The sequence below is a fragment of the Macrotis lagotis genome, chromosome 3 (assembly GCF_037893015.1).
Source record: "Macrotis lagotis isolate mMagLag1 chromosome 3, bilby.v1.9.chrom.fasta, whole genome shotgun sequence".
Taxonomy (NCBI): domain Eukaryota; kingdom Metazoa; phylum Chordata; class Mammalia; order Peramelemorphia; family Peramelidae; genus Macrotis; species Macrotis lagotis.
In genome coordinates this window covers 220,926,992-220,948,781 of record NC_133660.1, presented here as the reverse complement: position 1 = coordinate 220,948,781, position 21,790 = coordinate 220,926,992, and the positions used below count along the sequence as shown (strand labels likewise).

General features: G+C 38.1%; 1 protein-coding gene across 16 annotated transcripts in view; it reads left to right on the top strand.

Moving 5' to 3' along the window:
* The window catches only part of ADD1 (adducin 1), a 150,170-nt gene that overhangs the window by 60,814 nt on the left and 67,566 nt on the right, over positions 1–21,790 (top strand). For all 16 annotated transcript variants that reach the window (XM_074229882.1, XM_074229880.1, XM_074229881.1 and 13 more), the window contains one exon: positions 12,960–13,173. In XM_074229882.1, the coding sequence (XP_074085983.1) occupies positions 12,979–13,173 (195 nt within the window). In that variant the 5' untranslated portion in view covers positions 12,960–12,978. The remainder of the gene's footprint in view (positions 1–12,959; positions 13,174–21,790) is intronic.

Below are 21,790 nucleotides of genomic sequence, written 5' to 3'. Positions count from 1 at the left end.
AGTGCACAGTTTATATTGTGGGGTAGGGAGAAGATAATTTCATTTTGGTTATAACATTTGAGACATCCAGGAGAGGTCCAGTAGGCAGTGGACAATGTAACCTTAGGGTTCATAAAAAAAAATTAGAATTGTTTATATAAATTTGGTGGTCATCTGAATAGAGATGATACTTGAACCCAATGAACTCAATAAGCTTATCAAGGGAGAGTATAGAGAGTTAAATGAAGGAGATCCAGGACAGAATTCTGGTGGAACACCACACACTTTAAAAGGTCGGGAAAAGGATAACTTAGCCATGGAAACATAAGGAGGATCTTTCAGACAGATAAGAGGAAACCTAAGGAGACTAGTGTCATGGAATTCAAGAGTGGTGTGTCCAAGATAAGATGGTAGTCACTGAGTATAAAAAAAATCTTCAAAAGGTCAAAGAGAATGAGAACTAAGACATGGGAATCAGTTTTAGGACTTTAAGAGGTCCCTTTTAATTTTGGGTAGGGCAATTTCAGTTCCAGATATCAAGGGGTTGTTATAAAATAAATTAGGGAAGGCATTTAGACAGTGAGTATGCATGATTCTTTTTAGGACCTTGGCAGTGAAATGGAGGGAAAAGAGAAAGGGGTAATAGTTTGGTGAAGGACAAAGTCAAATGAAAGGATTGGGGTGGATGAGAAAGACAATTTGGGCATGTTTGTAGGCAACAGTAAAGGAGTGAGTAAATCTGGAAGAGAGGTTGCTGTGGAAAAAATCACTGACTCTATAGTCAGAGAACTTGGGTTTATTTATATCACCTCCTCTGATGCTTACTATGTATCAGACCTTGGGTAGGTTATTAGTCAATAAGCATTAAGAACTTATGCCAACCTAAGTACCAGGGCTACAAATAGAAGCTGAAAGAAAAATAGTTTCTTACCTTTTGGAGTTTACATTGTAAAGAGGGAAGGCAGCAAAAAGTGTAGAGTACTCAGAAAGTAAAAAGTATAGGGAAGGGTACTTAAAATGGGAAAAGTAGTTCAGGGGTGGAGTGAGATTCTAGAATCTAGACTGGAGAATGGGCTGGGAACCTCTGGTCTGCTGGCTGAATATAAGGACTTCAAAAATCATTTGATTTGGTGTTACCAAGGCAGTCACAGACAGAACTAGGAATTTAATAACTCCAGGAGCTTTTTAGGGATGAATTATTTAAATGTTTGACCAAATATAGCAGGCTATTTTTAAGTTGATAACTTTGTGTGACCCATGAATAATGTTATATTCAGATAACCTTTGGGAGAAAAAAGCATTCCCACCCCTGCATTAAGAACATGAGTGTCCAACCTTTTAGTTCTACTAGGCTTCATTGCCCAACAAAATCTTGTCAGGGGCCACATGTAGGATTTAATGGGGTTTTTTTAATGACTAAAACCCCATATTAACAATGAGTATTATAAATAATAAAATGTAATAATGTCACTTGAATGTGCTTTGAGGGCCACATGCAGGGTTTGTGTGACCTGGTAGAAAAAGTTCTATGGAGCTGATGAAGTCTGGAGAGGGACAAAAGATATCTTTGACCTGAACCCAGATCTGCGCTTCCTCCTTATAATTATTACTTATCTTATCTGAACCTCAGTTTCCTAAACTGTAGAATAAGGGGATGGATTAAAACATTTCTGAGTTCCCTTTCACCTTTATCTAGATCTGTGATTCTAAGGGGTTCTAGCCCTATTCACTAAACTACAGTTTTAATGAAGAGATATGTGAACAAGAATGGAGATGAATAATTTAGCAAGCTTTTGGAAGACAGGATAGGATGGAAGGTATGAATGGAGAAATTGACTTTGACAAGGTAAATACTAGTTTTTCCTTAGAGAAAAAAGGAAGAGAAAGGGGATAATTGTAAGATATGAAATAGAGGAGATGAGTCCACAGTGACTTTAAGAGCTGAGAAAATCATTCGAGGGTGGAGGAAATAAAAGAGGTATTGGGGGCTTGATACAAAAAAGTTTGGAACAGCTATGAAGAAAATTGGAAAAAGGAGTAAGGAAAATAAGATTTTGTTCTTTAGAAGAGAATTGAGATTAAATAAGGGGAAGCTGAAGGAAAGAGTATTTATATAACACCTATTATCTGCCAGACTTTGTGTTAAGTGCTTTTACAAATATTATCTCATTTGATCCGTACAACTCTGGTTCTGTAATTTTTAGCCCATTTTATAGTTGAGGCAAACAGGTTAAATGATTTAGCCAGAATTACATAGCTACTAAGGGCTGAGGCTGAATTTCAACAAAGGTCTTCCTGACTTCAGGCACAGCACTCTATCCATTGTGTTTACCAATAAGATGAATATGTAATGGACACAGTCAGTATGATAGCATGCCTTCCTTGAGAACTGGTGACACAATCATAAAAGACATGTCATAAAGGAAGATGCCAGGTTAAGGATTGGCAGCCTAAATTAGTGGGACACGAGGAACAAGATAATTAAAAGGGAAGGGTCAATGGATAGTTGAATTGGTTACATATAGGGTCAAAACTGTTAAGGGAGAAAATGAGGTGAGAATGGGGTGATGAATTGATTTAGAATAAATGAATTAGAACTGAGAAGATGGTGGAATGATTAGGTTGATTACATTTGGAACTTTCAGAGGTCAACATCATAGATATATAGGTAATAGTGGTTTCTAAGGCATATTTATCCTCATGGATTTTTAAGATAAAATGAAGTTTTACATCATGGCAATAGTTGATTGACCTTGTAGTACAGGAGCTGGGTTGGAGAGAAACACAAACAATGACCTAGATTTTTAGCTTAAAAAAAAAAGAATAAAGTAACCTGGAGACTGGTCAATCACAACAAAGTTTTTTTTTAATGTTATTTTTTTCAATTACATGCAAAGATAGTTTTTAACATTTTTTTATAAGTTTTGAGTTTCACGTTTTTCTACCTACTCCCTTTTCTTCCCCCTCCCCATGACAGCTAGTATTCTTATATAAAGTTTTACATTACAGTCATGTTTAACACATTTCCATATTAATTATGTTGTGAAAGAATCAGACCAAAGGGGGAAGACCATGAGAAAGAAAAAAAGCATGAAAAAGTTTTAAAAAGTGAAAATAGTATGCTTTGGTCTTACATAGTTTTTTCTCTGGATATGGATGGCATTTTCCATCACAAGTCTTAGAATTGTCCTTGGTTGCTGAATTACTGAGAGGAGCTGTGTCCATCATAGTTGTGCAATGTTCTCCTGGTTCTGCTCACTTTAGTTAGTATCAATTTATGCAAGTCTTTCCAGACTTCTGAATTCCACCCACTCATGATTTCTTTTTTCTTTTTTTTTTCTTTCTTTTTTTTAGATTTTTCAAGGCAATGGGGTTAAGTGGCTTGCCCAAGGCCACATGGCCAGGTTAATTATTAAGTGTCTGAGGTCTGATTTGAACCCAGGTACTCCTGACTCCAAATCTGGTACTCTATCCACTGTGCCACCTAGCTGCCCCCCCTCATGATCTCTTACAGAACAATAGTACTCTACATTCACATGTCATAATTTGTCCAACCATTCCCCAAATGATGAGTATGCCCTCATTTTCCAATTCTTTGCCATTACAAAAAGAGCTATAGCAACAAAGTTCTAAACTGAATGGTATGACCAAATGGAATGAAACTCAAAAGAAGAAAGGTTTGCTGAGTGATGGTGGCATAGAGAGGAGAATGAGAAAATTGCCAGTTTTCCCCTCTTGACTCAAATGTGTTAGGGGGAAGTAGTAAATAACACTGTGGAAGAATGGTCAGTTATGCAGTAGCTTTCTCTTAGGAAAACCAAAAATGATGATGGAAAGAGGCCTGAAAGAAGAGATCAAGGGTGAAATGAAATTTGTTAATCATTGATTGGAGGTTTCAGAAGACACAATGAAAAGGGAGGTCAAATAAGAAAAGGGATTGGGAAATAATTGAATTAATCTTACTTCAGAGAGTAGAGGCAAAGAATTCACTGGGACTAAGGAAGCTGAAGGGAACTAGTCATTGATAAGAGTACCAGTTGATTTCATCTTCTACTTTCCAGGGTCATGTGGTAAAATTCATCAAATATCAGGAGGTTAGAATGGAGGTATAGGTCTCCAGAGACTATATTGAATTAACACATTGTGCCAGCATATTTGTTTTATCACAAGATTAGTAAGAATAAAGTAAATGTAGAAGATATTACATATGTGAAGCATGTACTTAGCTTTGCTTCAGAGCTCATATTGAAGGCCTTGGTCTTTATGGAAAACAATTTGGTGTCTGAGACCCAGTAGAAATAAAACTACACCTTTGTTTGAATTCTCTCAGTTTTTCCTATTCCAGATGTATCTAGGACCCTAGAGGGTTTTAGAAAGATTAGAAAGACCTTCAAGATTTACTGCAGTTCAGTATATATACATAGTATATGAAGTGGTAGACTTCTGAGGAAAATGTGATGATTAAGATATTTGCAGTCTCATGGGGAAGGATATATGCATAGAGAGAAATAAGTAATATAAAATAATGCTTAAGCTGATGCTGAGTGAGATGAGCAGAACTGGAAAAACACTGTACACCCTAACAGTAACATGGGGGCAATGATCAACCTTTTATGGACTTGCTCATTCTATCATTGCAACAATCAGGGACAATTTGGGGCTTTCTGCAATGGAGAATACATCTGTATCCAGAGAAAGAACTGTGGAGTTTGAACAAAGATCAAGGACTTTTACCTTTAATTTAGGAAAAAACTGATATGTTCATCTCTAGTAACTTCCACTATTTACCTAAAGACTTACATTGATTTTAAAAACTCCAACTATTCCCTTTTCTTCCAAGGTTCCATCTTTAACTCTTGGATATCTATGATGGTTAAGAGAGTTTTTCTTTGTATTGAAGAGAATTATGCTTCTCAGTGACTTCCACTTTACTGGTACTTATTCTGTTCTATTAAAGTCAAGTTGAACAGGTCATTCTTGTCTTCCTATAGGAGAGCTCTTGAAGGATTCTAAGACAAGTATCATTCAAATAAGGTGCTAGCATCAAGAATCTGCTTTATAAAATTATAGAATTAATTGACCTTGTGTTTTTGAGAAGCAAAAAATAAAATAGTTTAGTGTTTTTCTTCCCTAACTTATTTATATACCACTAAAAGAAGCAGATCCTAGACTACCATTACCCTTGTGATCATAGAGGACATGTTTTAGTGACAGTCTTTACCAGATCACTTTAGGAGTACATAATTTTTTTTAATTTTTAAAAAAAAATTATTTAAAGCAATAGGATTAAGTGACTTGCCCAAGGTCACACAACTAGGCAATTATTAAGTGCATGAGGTCGGATTTGAACTCAAGCACTCCTGACTCCAGGGCTCGTGCTCTATATACTGCACCACCTAGCTGCCCCCTAGGAATACATATCTTATTAATAGTGAAAAGGCTCATTGGATTTTGATTCATAGGTGTCTGGTTTTGTGTCCTGACTTTATCACTTCCGTATGTAACCTCTTAGACAAGTTAGTTTCCTCATCTGTAAAAATAGGAAGAATAATAGCAGTGTTACCTTATAAGGGATTATTGAAGGGGGAAAATGCTTTGTTAACTTTAAAATACTATAAAAAATGCAAGTTATACTGAATAGCCAAAAAACTAATTAGTACTATAGTTTAAAAAAATTAGATACCAACTGAAATAACATTAAAAATGCTTGGACTGAAATTAATTCATAATTTTGGTTAAAAATATAAATGATACTAGAATCTTTACTGTTTTGGGATAAAAAGGATTCACAAATTTGCCCTGATCATCTCTATTGGTCTTCTGCTATCTCTTCAGAAAAGCTGAAGTGAAGCTGTGTGCTCTGGCTTGTTTGTCCTTTATTCAGGCACAAAGAAAAAATGTGATTATTAAGATCTGAGAAGAGCCAACATTGTTTTGTTGAATTTAGCGAAATTCTTCATTTCTTTGTAGCATATCCAATTTCCTCATAAAGGAGGTTTGTTTTCAGATGATTTGTTAATTTTTCTGTTCTCTAATAATTATAGAAATGTCCATAGAAGAATTTGTTGTCATGACAAAATGTTTCTTTTCTTGAAGGCCATGCTAACCAAAGCTAAAAACCACAAAATAAACTATTTGTGAAGGGTCAGTATTCAGGTCAGAACTAACATTAGCCTTTTACTTATCTTGATTCATGAATTCAGTACATTTATAATTGAGTTATTTAAATTCACAAACTTCTTATTGAAGTTTTTATTTATTGTGCTAAGGAAAAAGAGAACAATAGATGTAGTCCACATTCTTTATCTCACCCTTCTGACACAGCAATGCGTGATAAGAGAAAGGCTATCACACCATTTGTTACCTTAATTAGGTTGGTCTTACAAAGATTCTTTTTGTTTATTGTGTTAGTGTGCTCTTAAACTGGTTAGCAGCAATCTCTACCCTCTAAAATTTCACATGGCCTTGTTTTGAAAGAAACAGTCATATTCATAGGCTATAAGAGATGTAGTCCAACTCCACATTTTATATTTAAAGAATCTGAGAACCTAGAGAGGGGAAGTAATTTGCCCTGATGTCACAGTTACTTAGTAGTATTCAAACAGATCTAGTTACTCTGACTCTATTAGGCATTGTTGGACACAGTTGGACATTGTTGGGCACAGCTGGGCATTGTTTATAGAATCATCAAGTGTTAAGAGTTGGAAAGGGCACTTCCAGGTTGGAGCCATGGTGGCAGCATGAAGCTAGCATGCTCCCGGGAGCATTTCCTACATTATGGTAAATGAAGCCTCTACACAGACTTTAAAGCTTCCCAGATGTCCAGGAAGCTAGACAGCAGGCCAGGGTCCCAACCCCAGAAAAAGTCTGAGCATTGGGAACACTGGAGCAAAAATAGGTCTAGGGTAGATACAAACCACAGGATAGACCTGGACATAAAGTAGGGAAAAAAACGTTCTATAACAAAACATGACAAGATGGTGGCAGGAGTACAACCTCTCTTAGGTGCTCTCTACAAAATATTTCAAAAACTTTAAAATTTACGACTCTAACTAAATTATCGAGAGACATGATTCACAGAAAGATCCAGTGAGAACAATTCTACAGTCCAGGGTAACCTGGAAAATAGCGGGAAGACTCTATTCCATGGGGTTGGAGGAGCAGTAGCATCAGAGCAAAGGAACTTCAGCCTCCCTGGAATAGCCGGATCCCAGCAGCAGCAGAAGCAGTTTCCTGACCTGCACCGCAAGCACAACTTGGAATATCAGCAGGGTGACCGCTGCCAGAGTGAACACAAAGCCCAGATCCTCAGCATGGCTGCAGCCCTCAGCACAATCCAGATCCCAGGAAACTGAAGCAGGCCCATGGAGCTGCCCAGCAGGAGCCTCCAGGCAGCTGTGCCCTGAGTGCTCAGCCCCCAGAAGGTAAGGGAGTAGAGGGAGACTGCCAAGGTCTGTCCTCTGTCCCTGGGACAGGACTGGAACTTTGACCATATTCAAGCCCTGGTCTCAGCCAGGGACCCCCCCCTTACAGCCCCAGGCATAGGGGTGTGCTTGTGGTCATTCAACAGACCAGGAGCCCCATATACTGAGGTCCTTGTGGGGGAACTCAGGATACCCCCAAACCAGGCACAGGCTGGGGAAATGAGTAAACAGGAAAGAAAAAAAAAGGAACCTGACCAGAGATAATTACTTTGGTCCCATGGAAGACTGAACCACACAATCAGAAGATGAGAAAATGCAAGCTTCTGCATCTAAAGGCTCCAAGAAATATAGAAGTTGAGCTCAGGCTATGACAGAGCTCAAAAAATATTTTGAAAATCAAGTAAGGGAAATAGAAGAAAAATTGGGAAAAGAAATGAGAGAGATGCAGGAAAAACATGTAAATGAAGTCAGCAGCTTAGTCAAGGAGATCAAAAAAAAATGCTGAAGAAAATAACATGTTAAAAACCAGCTTGGATCAAATGGATAAAACAGTTCAAAAAGTTATTGAGAAGAATGCCTTAAAAAGCAGAATTGGCCGGATAGAAAAGGAGATAAGAAAACTAAGGAAAATAAATCCTTCAGATGTAGAATGGAACTCAAGGAAGCCAATGACTTTGTAAGGAATCAAGACACAACATTTCAATACCAAAAGAATGAAAATTAGAAGAAAATGTGAAATATCTCATTGAAAAAAACAACTGATCTGGAAAACAGGTCTAGGAAAGATAATTTAAAAATTAGTGGGCTACCTGAAAGTCATGATCAGGAAAAGAGCTTTGACTTCATTTTAAAAGAATTTCTACAGGGAAAAATTGCCCCGATAGTAGAGGGCAAAATAGAAGTTGAGAGAATCCACCGATCTCCCCTGGAAAGAGATCCACCTCTCCACTCCCCAAATCCAGGAATATTATAGCCAAATTCCAGAACTCCCATGTCAACGAGAAAATAGTACAAGCAGCCAGAAAGACACAATTCAAATATTGTGCAGCTGCAGTCAGGATCTCACAGGACTTAGCAGCAACTACATTAAGGGTTCATAGGGCTTGGAATATAATATTCCAGAAGGCAAAAGAGCTTGGAATGGAACTGAGAACTACTGAGCAAAACTGAACATCCTCTTCCAGGGGAAAAGATGGACTTTCAGTGAAACAGGGAACTTTCAAATGTTCCTGTTGAAACGACCACAGCTGAACAAAATGTTTGACCTTCAAATACAGGACTCAGGAAGTATAGAGAGTGGGTAAGAAGGGTAAAATTTGAGGGACTTAATGATGATGAACTGTGTGTATTCCTGAATGGAAAGATGATAATACTCATATGAACCTTCTCATTTAATAGAGCAGGTAAAAGGAGCTTTTATAGAAGAGGCATAGGAGAGAGCTGAATTTGAAGGTATAATATATTATAAAAATGAAGTCAATGGGTGAAAGAGAAATGTACTGGGAATAAGAGAAAGGAGAGGTAGAATAGGCTAAAATATTTCATATAAAAGATTTCATGTAGCTTTTGCAATGGTATGGAAGGGGGAGAGGCGAGGAGGGGGAATGAGGGAGCCTTCATTCTCATCAGAAATGGCTCAGAGATGAAACAGCATATACACTCAATAGGTTATAGACATCTAGGAGGAAAAAGAGAAGGCTGATGGAGGAGTGAAGGAGGAGATTGTGGGTGATGGAGTAGAGGGTAGATCATAGGAGATGTTAGTCAGATATAACAGATTTTTTTTAAAACTTTTTGCAAGGTTGGGATTGTGTGGTCTGTCCAGGACTGTGGGCCAGGTGGTTGCTGGGTCTCTGGGATGGGATTGTGGGCTTGGGGCCTCTTGGCCCAAGGGCCGATGCTCTGTCTGCTGCACCACTCGGCTTCCCCACAGCACATTAGTAAAGAGGGACAGAGTGAAAAGAGAGAGAAAATATAATAGATGGTATTGGTGAGGAATGGATGGAGGGAATTACAATTAACAGTGTGGGGGATAAAAATCTACTTAAAAAAATACAGAGACTCCTCTGTCAAAAAGGAAAGTTTATTTTGACTTTTCTCGAGAAAAAGGCATACTCCAAGTCTCACAAAGGTAGTGAAGATCAAGGAACTTCCCCAAGGTGACAGTCAAGCAAGATTATATGGCCTAGCACAATTCCCGCCTCCTTAGCCGTCTTTCTTCCAACCTGAATTGTTAAGGTTTTCAGAGTTACAATCTTTACATGAAAAATCTACCTAGCAACAAAGAGAAGAATAGAATGTTTTCATAGACTATTATTACCTTACCATCCAGATGGTGAGGATATCAGAAGAAGATTTCTAATGACCTTCTATTGATTGAATGTCTGAGGTCTTCTTAAAAAACCCTCTAATATCTTATTAGTTTAGTACTTCTCTCCGAGTCTATCATCAAATAGGTAGCTAACTAAGAATGCAAGGTCTCTTCTCTGGAAGTATTCCACTATTTCCCTTCCTAACAGAATTGGGAGGATGTCTGACTGGGAATCCAAGGCCTCTCTCTCTCTTCTAAGAATAGTCTAAAAAGTAATAGTCTGTATTTTAATGATTTTTTTTACCCTGAGAGGATTTCACCAGGAATATTAACTCTTAAGAGGGAATATTCCACTCAACAGCAACTGTGGAAAAATATAGAAGTAATTTCTGATAAAGAAAGTGATCCACCCGAGACAGAGTTGATGGTATCAGAACACAGACTGAAATACATTTTTTTCTCTTTTACTTTATTTCTTATGAGGTTTTATATTTTTGGGTTCAGGGGGTCTTATGTTTACTCTTAAACAAGAAGACAGAGGCAAAAAGTGTTAAATGACTTTGTCCAGAGTCACACAGCTAGCAAGTGTCTGAGGCCAGATTTGAACTCAGAATGATGAGTCTTCCTGACTCCAGGCCTGGCACTCAATCCACTATGCAACCTAGTTGTTTCTTATATATCACTAATGATTAATAATATAAAAATTTTAAATAAAATCTCAAAAAAAAGATCATGAATGGTTGGACTCTAGAGAAGAATGGAATTAAATGAAGTGATAGTGAGCACCTTAACAGCAACATTGTGAGTTATCTCTGATGATACAGCTCCTCTCAGCAGTTCAGAGATTGAGGACAATCCTGGGAGATCTGCTTTAGACAACGCCATCCATATCCAGGCCAAAAAAAAAAAGAAAGAAAAAGCCCACAGAATTTGAATGAACACTATGGTCACTTTTTAAAAAAATTTCTCATATATTTTTCCTTCCTATCCCATGATTTTCTTTCTTTTCTCTTAGTCCTAATTTCTATACACAAAATGACTAATGTAAACATGTTAAACATGAATATCCTTGTACAATTTTCACCAAACTGTTGGCTGCTGAGGGGAGGGGAGTGGGAAGGGACAGTGGAAGAAAATTATGTAACTTATAAGTATGCAAGTGTATGAATGTTGAAAAACTTTCATAACATGTATTTGGAAAAATAAAATAAAATATCAACCAAAAAAAAGTGTGAAGGACCTTATAGATAATTCATCTATTTTAACTGCTATATTTTACATATGAGAAAATACAGGTTCTGAGTGGTGGAGTCAGAATTTGTACCTTGGTTTTCTGAGACCCATTCCGAAACCAGAGCTCTCTCTACTATATCTCACTAGTTATTCCATAGTTCAAAATTAAATATATTTAGTAATTATAGTCCTAGTATGTGCTTGCTAGTTGTCCTGCCTTTTCTGGAATCTCAGATCCCTACAAAGTAGGATTGGATTTCACTGAGTGTTGGAGAGATGGGGGAGAGAGAGAGAGCTGAAAACAATATTGAAGGAAGCTTATATTGAATTTTTGTTATGATACATGAGTCCTGTCCTTATCTCTTCCTGCTCCACTCCACACACACATATTTACAACTGCTGTACTCTCCACTCCTTCTGAAATTATTTTATATATTTTGTATTTATTTTCCTTTGGCCAGATTGCTTCTCCCCAATAGAATGTAAACTTGTTGTGAGCACGTGGCCTTTTGTTTTTTTATCTCTGCTTCCCTAGCATCTGGTACATAATAGGAGGCACTGACTGTTATAGATTAGAAATGTTCAGATTCTGTAAAGTAAAATTTTCATTTTGAAGGACATTTTAGAATTATGGAGAATTATTGGCCACCAATTGTTTTTGTCTGGTTTTCTGTTTCCTGTACTTTTGATCAATTCCAAAATTACTAGTTAATTGCTGGTTACTGATTAAATTTTAAAAGGTAATGATTTTAGAGGAAAAAAATGATCCATAGGTACAGAAATATTTATAGTAGATCTTTTTGTGGTGGTAAAAACTTGCAAACAGAGGGAATGCTAATTAACTAGAGAATGACTGAATAAGTTATGAATGTGAAAGAATGCTACTGTGTTGTAAGAAATGAAAGGCATATTTTAGAAAAACCTGAGAAGACATGTGGAACCGATTCATCAAAATTCCAAAGGACTCATGATGAAAAATGCTATCTATCTCTAGATAGAGAACTGACTCCAAGTACAGATTGAATCATATTTTTTTCTCTTTCTTTTTCTACTTTATACCCCTACTACTAACTCATATATAGTTAACGGAGAAATTTGTTTTGCCACCACTTCATATTTATAATGGGTTTTCCATTTCTTGCCTTTTTGATGGGTGGAGGAGGAAGAGTAGAGAAAAGAGAGGATTTGAACCTGGAAATAAAATTGAATAAAAAAACAAATGATTTTTAAAAATGCATTTGTAGTATTTTTGTTTTTCTTCTAACGTCTAATATTCAGCACAGAAATAAAATCCAATTAAGTAGAGTAATACATCAAAATCGAGAAAAGCATCTGAGATAATTGGAGAATAGAGATCACTATAATAGCAATAAACTAACAAGTTACATACACACTTTCAAAGATCACAATTCCAATAGAGGTTCATTAATGTAGCTGTTATCCTTTAAATCTATTAATCACCTCTACTTCATATTCATAAGGGATGCTATTTAGGTTATACTTCTATGGTCTGATGGTTTTCCTTTCTTTCATTTAAGTCTGAACTTTGCAATCAGAAACTCATGATACTCCAGGTCTCATTTTAACTGACAAATATGGAGCTTCTTCACCTGTAGAGGAGTCTAGAGTGTTATGATTAGCTAGTTATCTTGAGAAAACTCTTAGTTACTGTTCTGCTTCTTTTTGTATTCCAAGGTCAAACTGATCAATTTATTCCAATTATCTTTTGATTTCTTATTTTAGTATTTTAATCCCCTGTGATGAATGTAATATTTTTTTTTAATATTATAGCTAGAAAGTGTTTGTAAATCTTTATAGAACCAATCAACTTTGACCTCTTCACCATTAGTGGTTGGAGACTAATTCTGGCAAATAGTTTTTATTAATTGTACTTTGTGTGAGATTGGTGTATTGTTGTGAAAATTAGGGTAATAGCCAAAGTCCAAACATTTACTTGTTGATGTATTATTGGTTATTCATTAAAAAATTCTCTTTATTTTTGTTCTCCACAGGGAATTTTAAATTTGTGCTATGAATGGTGATACAGGTGAAACGGTGGTGACTTCACCACCTCCAACCACAGCCCCTCATAAGGAGCGATATTTTGATAGAGTAGATGAGAACAATCCAGAATACTTGAGAGAGAGGAATATGGCACCAGATCTTCGTCAAGATTTCAACATGATGGAACAAAAGAAGAGGGTCTCCATGATTCTACAAAGTCCAGTAAGAGAGCTGTTTTTTTCCCCCTAGCTAAATCTTGCGTTTTATTAAAGGTAGTTTAAATGTTTCTTATTACATTGACTTTTTTCTATAATCTATGACCCCTTATGTATGCTAGCTCCAAATCCTTCAAGGGACTTGTTTGATCTCAGGGAAGGGTGAATACAATAAATGAAAGTTATTCTGTGATCAACCTGGCAGATTTATATTAACAAACTTGCAATAGGTTATCTATATCCATGTAACTTTTTTTGTGGGAAATCTGACTCAGAGAAAAATCATGAATGTAACAGGTAAGCAAAAGATTATAATATATTCATATATTGAGGAATTATGTGAATATGAAATACTTAAATAGCAAGCGAAAGTACCACAATAAACATATATGAAGACAAATATCTTTATTTGTAGATTTATATATGAGATAGGTGTGCAATATATGCTGTCATCTTCATTTATTCTTGAAATCTCCTATTGAGGTTTATTGCCATGTAGTTATTTTTTCTTTTTTTTCTTGTTGAAATAGCATTTTTTATTAAAGATTTTATGAGTTTTACAATTTTTCCCCCAATCTTACTTCCCCACCCTCCCCCCACAAAAAGCAATTTGCCAGTCTTTACTTTGTTTTCATGTTGTACATTGATCCAAATTGAGTATGATGAGAGAGAAATCATATCCTTAAGGAAGAAACAAAAAGTATAAGAGCAAGATGAGACAATAAGATATCTGGGTTTTTTTTCTAAATTAAAGGTAATAGGCCTTGAACTTTGTTCAAACTCCACGGGTCTTTATCTGGATGCAGATGGCATTCTCCATTGCAGACAGTCCAAAATTGTCCCTGATTGTTGCACTGATGGAATGAGCGAGTCCATCAAAGTTGAACATCACCCCCATGTTGCTGTTAGGGTGTACAGTGTTTTTCTGGTTCTGCTCATCTCCCTCAGCATCAGTTCATGCAAATCCCTCCAGGCTTCCTTGAATTCCCATCCCTCCTAGTTTCTAATAGAACAATAGTGTTCCATGACATACACACCACCATTCCCCAATTGAAGGACATTCACTTAATTTCCAATTCTTTGCCACCACGAACAGGGCTGCTATGAATATTTTTGTACAATTGATGTTTTTAAAATTTAATATTTATTTATTCTCATTTTATACAAGTGTTTTTTTATACTTCAAAAAAAATTCTTGTTTAAGAGTAAACACAATACCCCCTCTCCCCAAAAAAATATAGATTTGCTTGAGTGATAAAGTAAAGGGGAGAGAAAAAATTAAAATTAAAAAAATAATAGTAATAATTGTAGGTATGGGAGGGTGGCACAGTGGACGGAGCACCAGCCCTGGAGCCAGGAGCACCCTAGCCCATATCCAGCCCCGTATACCCAACAATCACCCAGCAGTGTGACATGCAAGCCACCCTAACCACACTGCCCTGCAAAAACCAAAAAAAGAAAAAAAAAAGACCCAAAATAAAATGAAATAGTAATAATAGTGGGGGTGGTTGGGTGGCAGACAGAGCACTGGCCCTTGAGCCGGAGCACCCGGGTCCAAATCTGGCCTCAGATACCCAATGGTCACCCTGCTATGCAGCCCCAGGCAGGCCACCCAGCCCCATTTGCCCTGCACCCTTCCCCCAAAATACTACTAATAAAAAATGTGCTTCAGTCTGTGTTCCAACACCACCAACTCTGTTGCAGATTGATCACATTCTTTAGGATAAATCCATCACAAAAGTTACTGGTGCCATTGCTGATTGCGACTCCCTCCTTCGTTATTTTTCCACTACCATGTACTATATTTTCTCTCTCCTTTCATTCTGACTCTGCTGTAGGGTAGCTGAGTGGCACAGCAAACAGATCCCTGGCCCTGGGGCCAAGACCCCATACCACCCCTTAGGCCCAGTATCTACCTGGCCCTATGGTCCTGGGCAGGCCTTCCAATCCCAGCCCCTTGCAGGAAGTAAAAAAGAAAATGTGTTATATCTGACCACTCTCCCACCATGGTCCATCCTTTCCTCTATCACTCACATCCCCACCCCTTCCCCTTGTCCCCCTTCTCTCCTTCCCGTATGTCTATACCCCTTTGAGTATATATGCTGTTTCTTCTCCTAGCCACCTATAATGAGAGCGAAGATTCCCTCATTCCCCCTTGCCTTCCCCCCTTCCATATCATTGCAATAGCTCGTTGTAATAAAATCTTATTATATTAAATATCTTATCCTATTCCTCCTCTCCTTTTTCTTTCTCCTATTACATTTCCCCTTTCTCTATTGACTCCATTTTTTTTTTTTTTTAGGTTTTTGTAAGGCAAATAGGATTAAGTGGCTTGCCCAAGGCCACACAGCTAGGTAATTATTAAGTGTCTGAGGCCGGATTTGAACCCAGGTACTCCTGACTCCAGGGCCGGTGCTTTATCCACTATGCCATCTAGCCACCCCTTATTGACTCCATTTTTACACCACAATATATCTTCAAATTCAGTTTTCTCCTGTGCTTCATCTGTAAAAGCTCCTTCTACCTGCTCTGTTAATTGAGAAGGTTCATATGAGTATTATCAGTATCATTTTTCTATACAGGAATATATGCAGTTCATCATCATTAAGTCCCTCATATTTTCCCCTTCTCCACTCTCTATGCTTCACCTGATTGTCCTGTATTTGAAGATCAAACCTTCTGTTCAGCTCTGGCCATTCCAACAGGAACTTTTGAAATTCCCCTGGTTCATTGAAAATCCATCTTTTTCCCTGGAAGAAGACATTCAGCCTTGCTGGGTAGTTGATTCTCAGTTGCATTCTAAGCTCTTTTGCCTTCTACTATATTATATTCCAAGCCCTGTGAGCTTCCAATGTAGTTGCTGCTAAGTCCTGTGAGATCCTGATTGCAGCTCCACAGTATTTGAATTGTGTCCTTCTGGCTGCTTGTAATATTTTCTCTTTGACTTAGGAGTTCTGGAACTTGGCCTATTCCTAGGGGTTGGTTTTTTGGGATCTCTTTCTTAGGGAGATTGGTGGATTCTCTCAATTTCTATTTTGCTTCTAGGATATCAGGGCAATTTTCCTGTAGTAATTCTTTGAAAATGATGTCAAGGCTCTCTTCCTGATTATGACTTTGAAGTATTCCAATAATTTTTAGATTATCTTTCCTAAATCTGTTTTCCATATCAGTTGTTTTTTCAATAAGATATTTCATGTTTTCTTCCAATTTTTCATTCTTTTGGTTTTGAAGTATTGAGTCCTGATTTCTCATAAATTCATCAGTCTCCCTGAGTTCTGTTCTTTGTCTTGGAGGATTTGTTTTCCTCAGAGAATTTTTTTTTTTAGATTTTTCAAGGCAATGGGGTTAAGTGGCTTGCCCAAGGCCACATGGCTAGGTAATTATTAAGTGTCTGAGGCTGGATTTTAACTCAGGCACTCCTGACTCCAAGGCCCGTGCTCTATTTACTGCACCACCTAGCCACCCCATCCTCAATAACTTTTTGAACTATTTTATCAATTTGACCTAAGCTGGCTTTTAGGATGCTATTTTCTTCAGCATTTTTTTGGATTTCCTTGACTAACCTGCTGACTTCATTTTCATGTTTTTCCTGCATCTTTCTCCTTTCTTTTCCCAGTTTTTCTTCTATCTCCCTCATTTGATTTTCTAAGTCTATTTTGAGGTCTGTCATAGCCTGAGCCAAATTTCTGTTTTTCTTGGAGTCTTTAGATGCAGGAGCTTGTGCACCCTGATCTTCAGACTGAGTGTTCTGATCCTTCTTGGGCTCAGAGGCAAAATATTTCTCAATTGTATTCCTCTTTTTTCTCTGCTTGCTCCTTTTCCCCAGCCTTAGCCTATTTTGGGGGTGCTTCCCCCCCCCCCCCCCACGGGGCTGAGGTAGGGGCGGCCCTTAATGTTCTGTTGGGGGGCGTCCTAGACTGCGATCAGGATCTGAATGGGGTCAGAATCCCAGCCTCCCGTTCTAGGGACAGAGGACAGAGATTGGCAGTCTCTTCACTCTCCTCCCTAGGTTCAATGGACTCATGTCCTGGGGGCTCCTTCTTACCAGCTCTGCCTGCTCATGTTTCCTGGATCTGGGCTGCTGTAAGACCATGTTGCTTGCTGTGTGCCCTGAGGGCTGGGCTCCATGTGCTCGCTATGGCAGAGGTCCCCTGCTGTTCCCCCACTTTGTGCCCGGTGCTCCTTGGGTTGCAGCTCAGGAGACTCACCTGCTGCTGTGAGCTGGGGCTCCCAGCGCCCTGGGGCTGCTTCTGGGAGGCTGAAGTTCTTTTGCTCTGGCCGCCCCTCCGGCGGGCCACCCCCTCCGACCCCGGGAAGCAGAGCCTTTCTGCTCTTTTCCAGATTACCTTGAGTAGAACTGCCTCACTGGGTCCCTCTGTGGGTTCTGTCTCTCGAAAATTTAGTTAGAGTCCTTAGTTTATAAGTTTTATGAGAGAGCACCTAAGAGACGTTCCTTTCTTGTTGCCATTTTGCCCCCCCCCCCCCCCCATGTAGTTATAATATTCATGCATGATGGGGAGGACTGGCCTGGGGGCACTACATCATAGGGATGAATTCCTCAGCAGATGGTTCCTCCAGTTTTAATATATTCTGTGGATCCATAAAAACTTTAATTCACAGACCCTTACTGTTGTGTTTATCTTTGATAGTAACCCAGAGAACAAAATTAATTCAAAGAAAACATTTAATGAAATGTCATAATAAAAAGAAAGTAGTAACCAAAAATCCTCTTCAAAATTGGGGTATATTCTTCCAAATATTTAGAGCCAGAAGAGTAGCTACACACATAAATGATATATGTGGAGGGAAACACATGGTCAGGGCACATGAATGGGGAGGGCACAGGTATAGAAAGGAAACTCTTTTTTGATACTTGTTAGCTTTCCAGTCTTCTTCTACCTTGTTTTCCATGCACTCTTGAGTGCTGGACTCCTGGACTCCTTGTTGTTGCTCACACACTCCATCTTCCATCTAAGGGTGTTTTAGCCAGCTTTCCCCCAGGCCGAAGTCCTCCTTTCTGCAGGAATCCTTTCCCAACCCTCCATAATCATAATGCATTACCTCTGAAATTAGCCCAGATTTATTCAGGACATTTTGTTTGTACAGGATTGTTTACAGGGTATCTCCTGTATTAGACTGTGAGTACATTAAGAGCAGGGACTATTTTTTTGCCCGACTTTAATTCCAAGCACAACTCCCAGCACAGGGCAGCTCCTTAATAATGCTGGTTGCCTGATTGACTGACTGTTTTGGCTTCTAGTGACATTTTGCTACTGCTGCTGACATTAGTTTGATTTTTCTCTGGCCCAGACCTGTTCTCTCCTGGTCCTCTAGTTTTTCCCTGAATGTTTTTTTTAAATTAAAGATTTTATATATTTTGAGTTTTACAATTTTTTCCCCAATCTTACTTCGCTCCCCCACCCCCCCACCCCCACAGAAGGCCACTTGCCAGTCTTTCATTGTTTCTGTGGTATACATCGATCCAAATTGAATGTGATGAGAGAGAAATCCTATCCTTAAGGAAGAAGCATAAAATATAAGAGATAGCAAGATCAGACAATAAGGTTTTTTCTTCCTAAATTAAAGGGAATAGTCCTTGAACTTTGTTCAAATTCCACGGTTCTTTATCTGGATATAGATGGTATTCTCCATTGCAGCCAGCCCCAAATTGTCCCTGATTGTTGCACTGATAAAATAAGCGTGTCCATCAAGGTTGATCATCGCCCCCCCCCTCCATGTTGCTGTAGGGTGTACAGTGTTTTACTGGTTCTGCTCATCTCACTCAACACCTGAATGATGGTTCTTTTTCTTTTGTTTTTAGTTTTTTTAGTTTTTACAAGGCAATGGGGTTACCTGGCAGCTAGGTAATTATTAAGTGTCCGAGGCTGGATTTGAACTCAAGGACTCCTGACTCCAGGGCTGGTGCTCTATCCACTGCGCCACCTAGCCACCCCTACCTGAATGTTTCTTTAAGGAGCTCTTGCTGTGGTAGATATTTCTCCACTTTTTCTTCAGGATAGTGTTCTGCTGAATACTCTGCTGGCCTCCTTGGTGAGTGCTTTTGCTAGCACCTCTCGTCTCTCATTTAGCTTCTAACTTGTCTAAAAATGTTTGTCTAGGATACTTCAATAATATTCTTTGGCACAGTTAGGTGGTGCATTGGATAGAACAACAGCCCTGGAGTCAGGAGGACCTGAGTTCAAATTTGGCTTCAGACACTTAATACTTAGCTGTGTGATCTTGGGCAAGTCACTTAACCCCATTTAAAAGTCATCAAAATCCTCACCCTAGGAGTAAAAGAAATCTCCTCTGTTTTGCTCTCCTTTGCATGAGATTGTAACTCTTGTATGTCAAAGACTTATTTCTAAAGTCATTGCATCTACTTCCCCTCTCTTATTTCTCAACCATTTATAATCTGGTTTCTGATTTCATCACTCAATTGAAATTGTTCTCAGCAAAGTCATCGGCATTTTCTAATCACTAAATCCATTGGCCTTTTTTTCTTGACTTCTCTGCAACATTTAACACTATTAACCATCCTCTCTTCCTCTCTTCTGAATGCTCTTCTCCCTTTCATGATATTACTCTCTCTTTTGATTCTTTTCCTACCTGTCTGACCATTCCTTCTGTTTCTTTTACCAGATCATTAGTCATATTGTTCTGAACCCTTTTCTCTTTATTTTTTCTTTGATAACCTCATTAGCTCACATCATTTAACTATTTCTGTTCTGATTTTCTCATCTTCCACACTCAAACATCTCTTTTCAACTTTTTTTTTCAGTTTTTAGTTTTTTTCAAGGCAATGGGGTTAAGTGGCTTGCCCAAAGCCACATAGCTAGGTAATTATTAAGTGTCTGAGGCCGGATTTGAACTCAGGTACTCCTGACTCCAGGGCCAGTGCTCTATCCACTGTGCCACCTAGCTGCCCCACTTTTAAACTTTTAATCCCAAATTACAAAATGACCACTGGATTTTTTTGCATGGATATCTTGTATTCATTTCAAACTCAACATGTTTAAAACAGAACTCGTAATTTTACCCAAATCCAACCTTCAAACTTCCCTTATTTCCATTAAGGTCACCACTAACCTTTCAGCCACTCAGTTTCAGAATGTCAATATTATCCTCAATTCTTATCATTACCACATATCCATTGAATTGCCAATCTTGTCAACTGTCTTTACAGTATCTTTCTTATTTATAAGTTCCCTTCCTTCCACTCACATAGCTTCCAACCATTGTAGTTCTGAACAATTTAATACCTTTTTAATTTAACTCTCCCCATTCCCCTAATTCTTTCCCCACTCTAATTCATTCTCCACAGAGCAGCCAAAGTGATTTTCCTAAAACACAGATAATACTGAGGCACTTTCCTATTTAGTAATCTCTATGTATGAGAAACAAGAATAAAGGTAGTATGACTAGATCATAGTGTGAGTGAAGTGGAGCAATGCATATGAAGTGGAGAGAAATGTGTAGTGAGGGCTGTAATGTATAATGAGGAGTGAGGTAGGATTGTAAAAGTCTTAATTTATATTAGATCCTAAAGGTAACAAAGAGCCATTAGAGATTACCCTATACCAAGATAAGATAAAAATGGATATAAGATTTAGTCATAAAACAATATTATAAGCAAACTAGAAGGTCAAGGACTAGTTTACCTATCAGATCTATGGAAAGGGAAGCAGTTTATGACTAAGGAAGAGATGGCGAACATCACTAAAAACTAACTAGATGATTTTGATTACATTAAATTAAAAAACTTTTGCACAGACAAAACCACTGTAACCAAGATCAAAAGAAATGTAGTAAACTGGCAAACAATCTTTACAAGTAGTATTTCTGACAAAGGACTCATTTCTAAAATATACAGAGAACTGAGTCAGATTTTAAAAAAAAAAAGGCATTCCCCAATTAACAAATGGTCAAAGGATATGCAAAGGCAATTTACAGACAAGATCAAAGCAATCCATAGTCATATGAAAAATGGCTCTAAATCAAATGCAAATTAAAGTTTATCTGAGGTACCGCCTCACACCTCTCAGACTGGCCAATATGACCGGAAAGAATAATGATCATTGTTGGAAGGGTTGTGAGAAATCTGGGACACTAATATATTATTGGTGGAGCTGTGAACTCATCCAACCTTTCTGGAGAGCAATCTGGAACTACACTTAAAGGGCAACAAAAATGTTTGTACTCTTTGATCCAGCAATACCACTACTGGGTCTATACCCTGAAGAGATGATGAAAAAGGTAAAAAACACCACTTGTACAAAAATATTCATAGCAGCCCTGTTTGTGGTGGCAAAAAATTGGAAATCAAGTAAATGTCCATCAGTTGGGGAATGGCTTAGCAAACTGTGGTATATGTATGTCATGGAATACTATTGTTCTATTAGAAACCAGGAGGGATGGGAATTCAGGGAAGCCTGGAGGGATTTGCATGAACTGATGCTGAGTGAGATGAACAGAATCAGAAAAACACTGTACACCCTAACAGCAACATGGGGACGATGATCAACCTGTCTGCAATGGAGAATATCCTCTGTATCCAGAGAAAGAACTGTGGAGTTTGAACAAAGACCAAGGACTATTACCTTTAATTTTTTGGGGGGGGGACT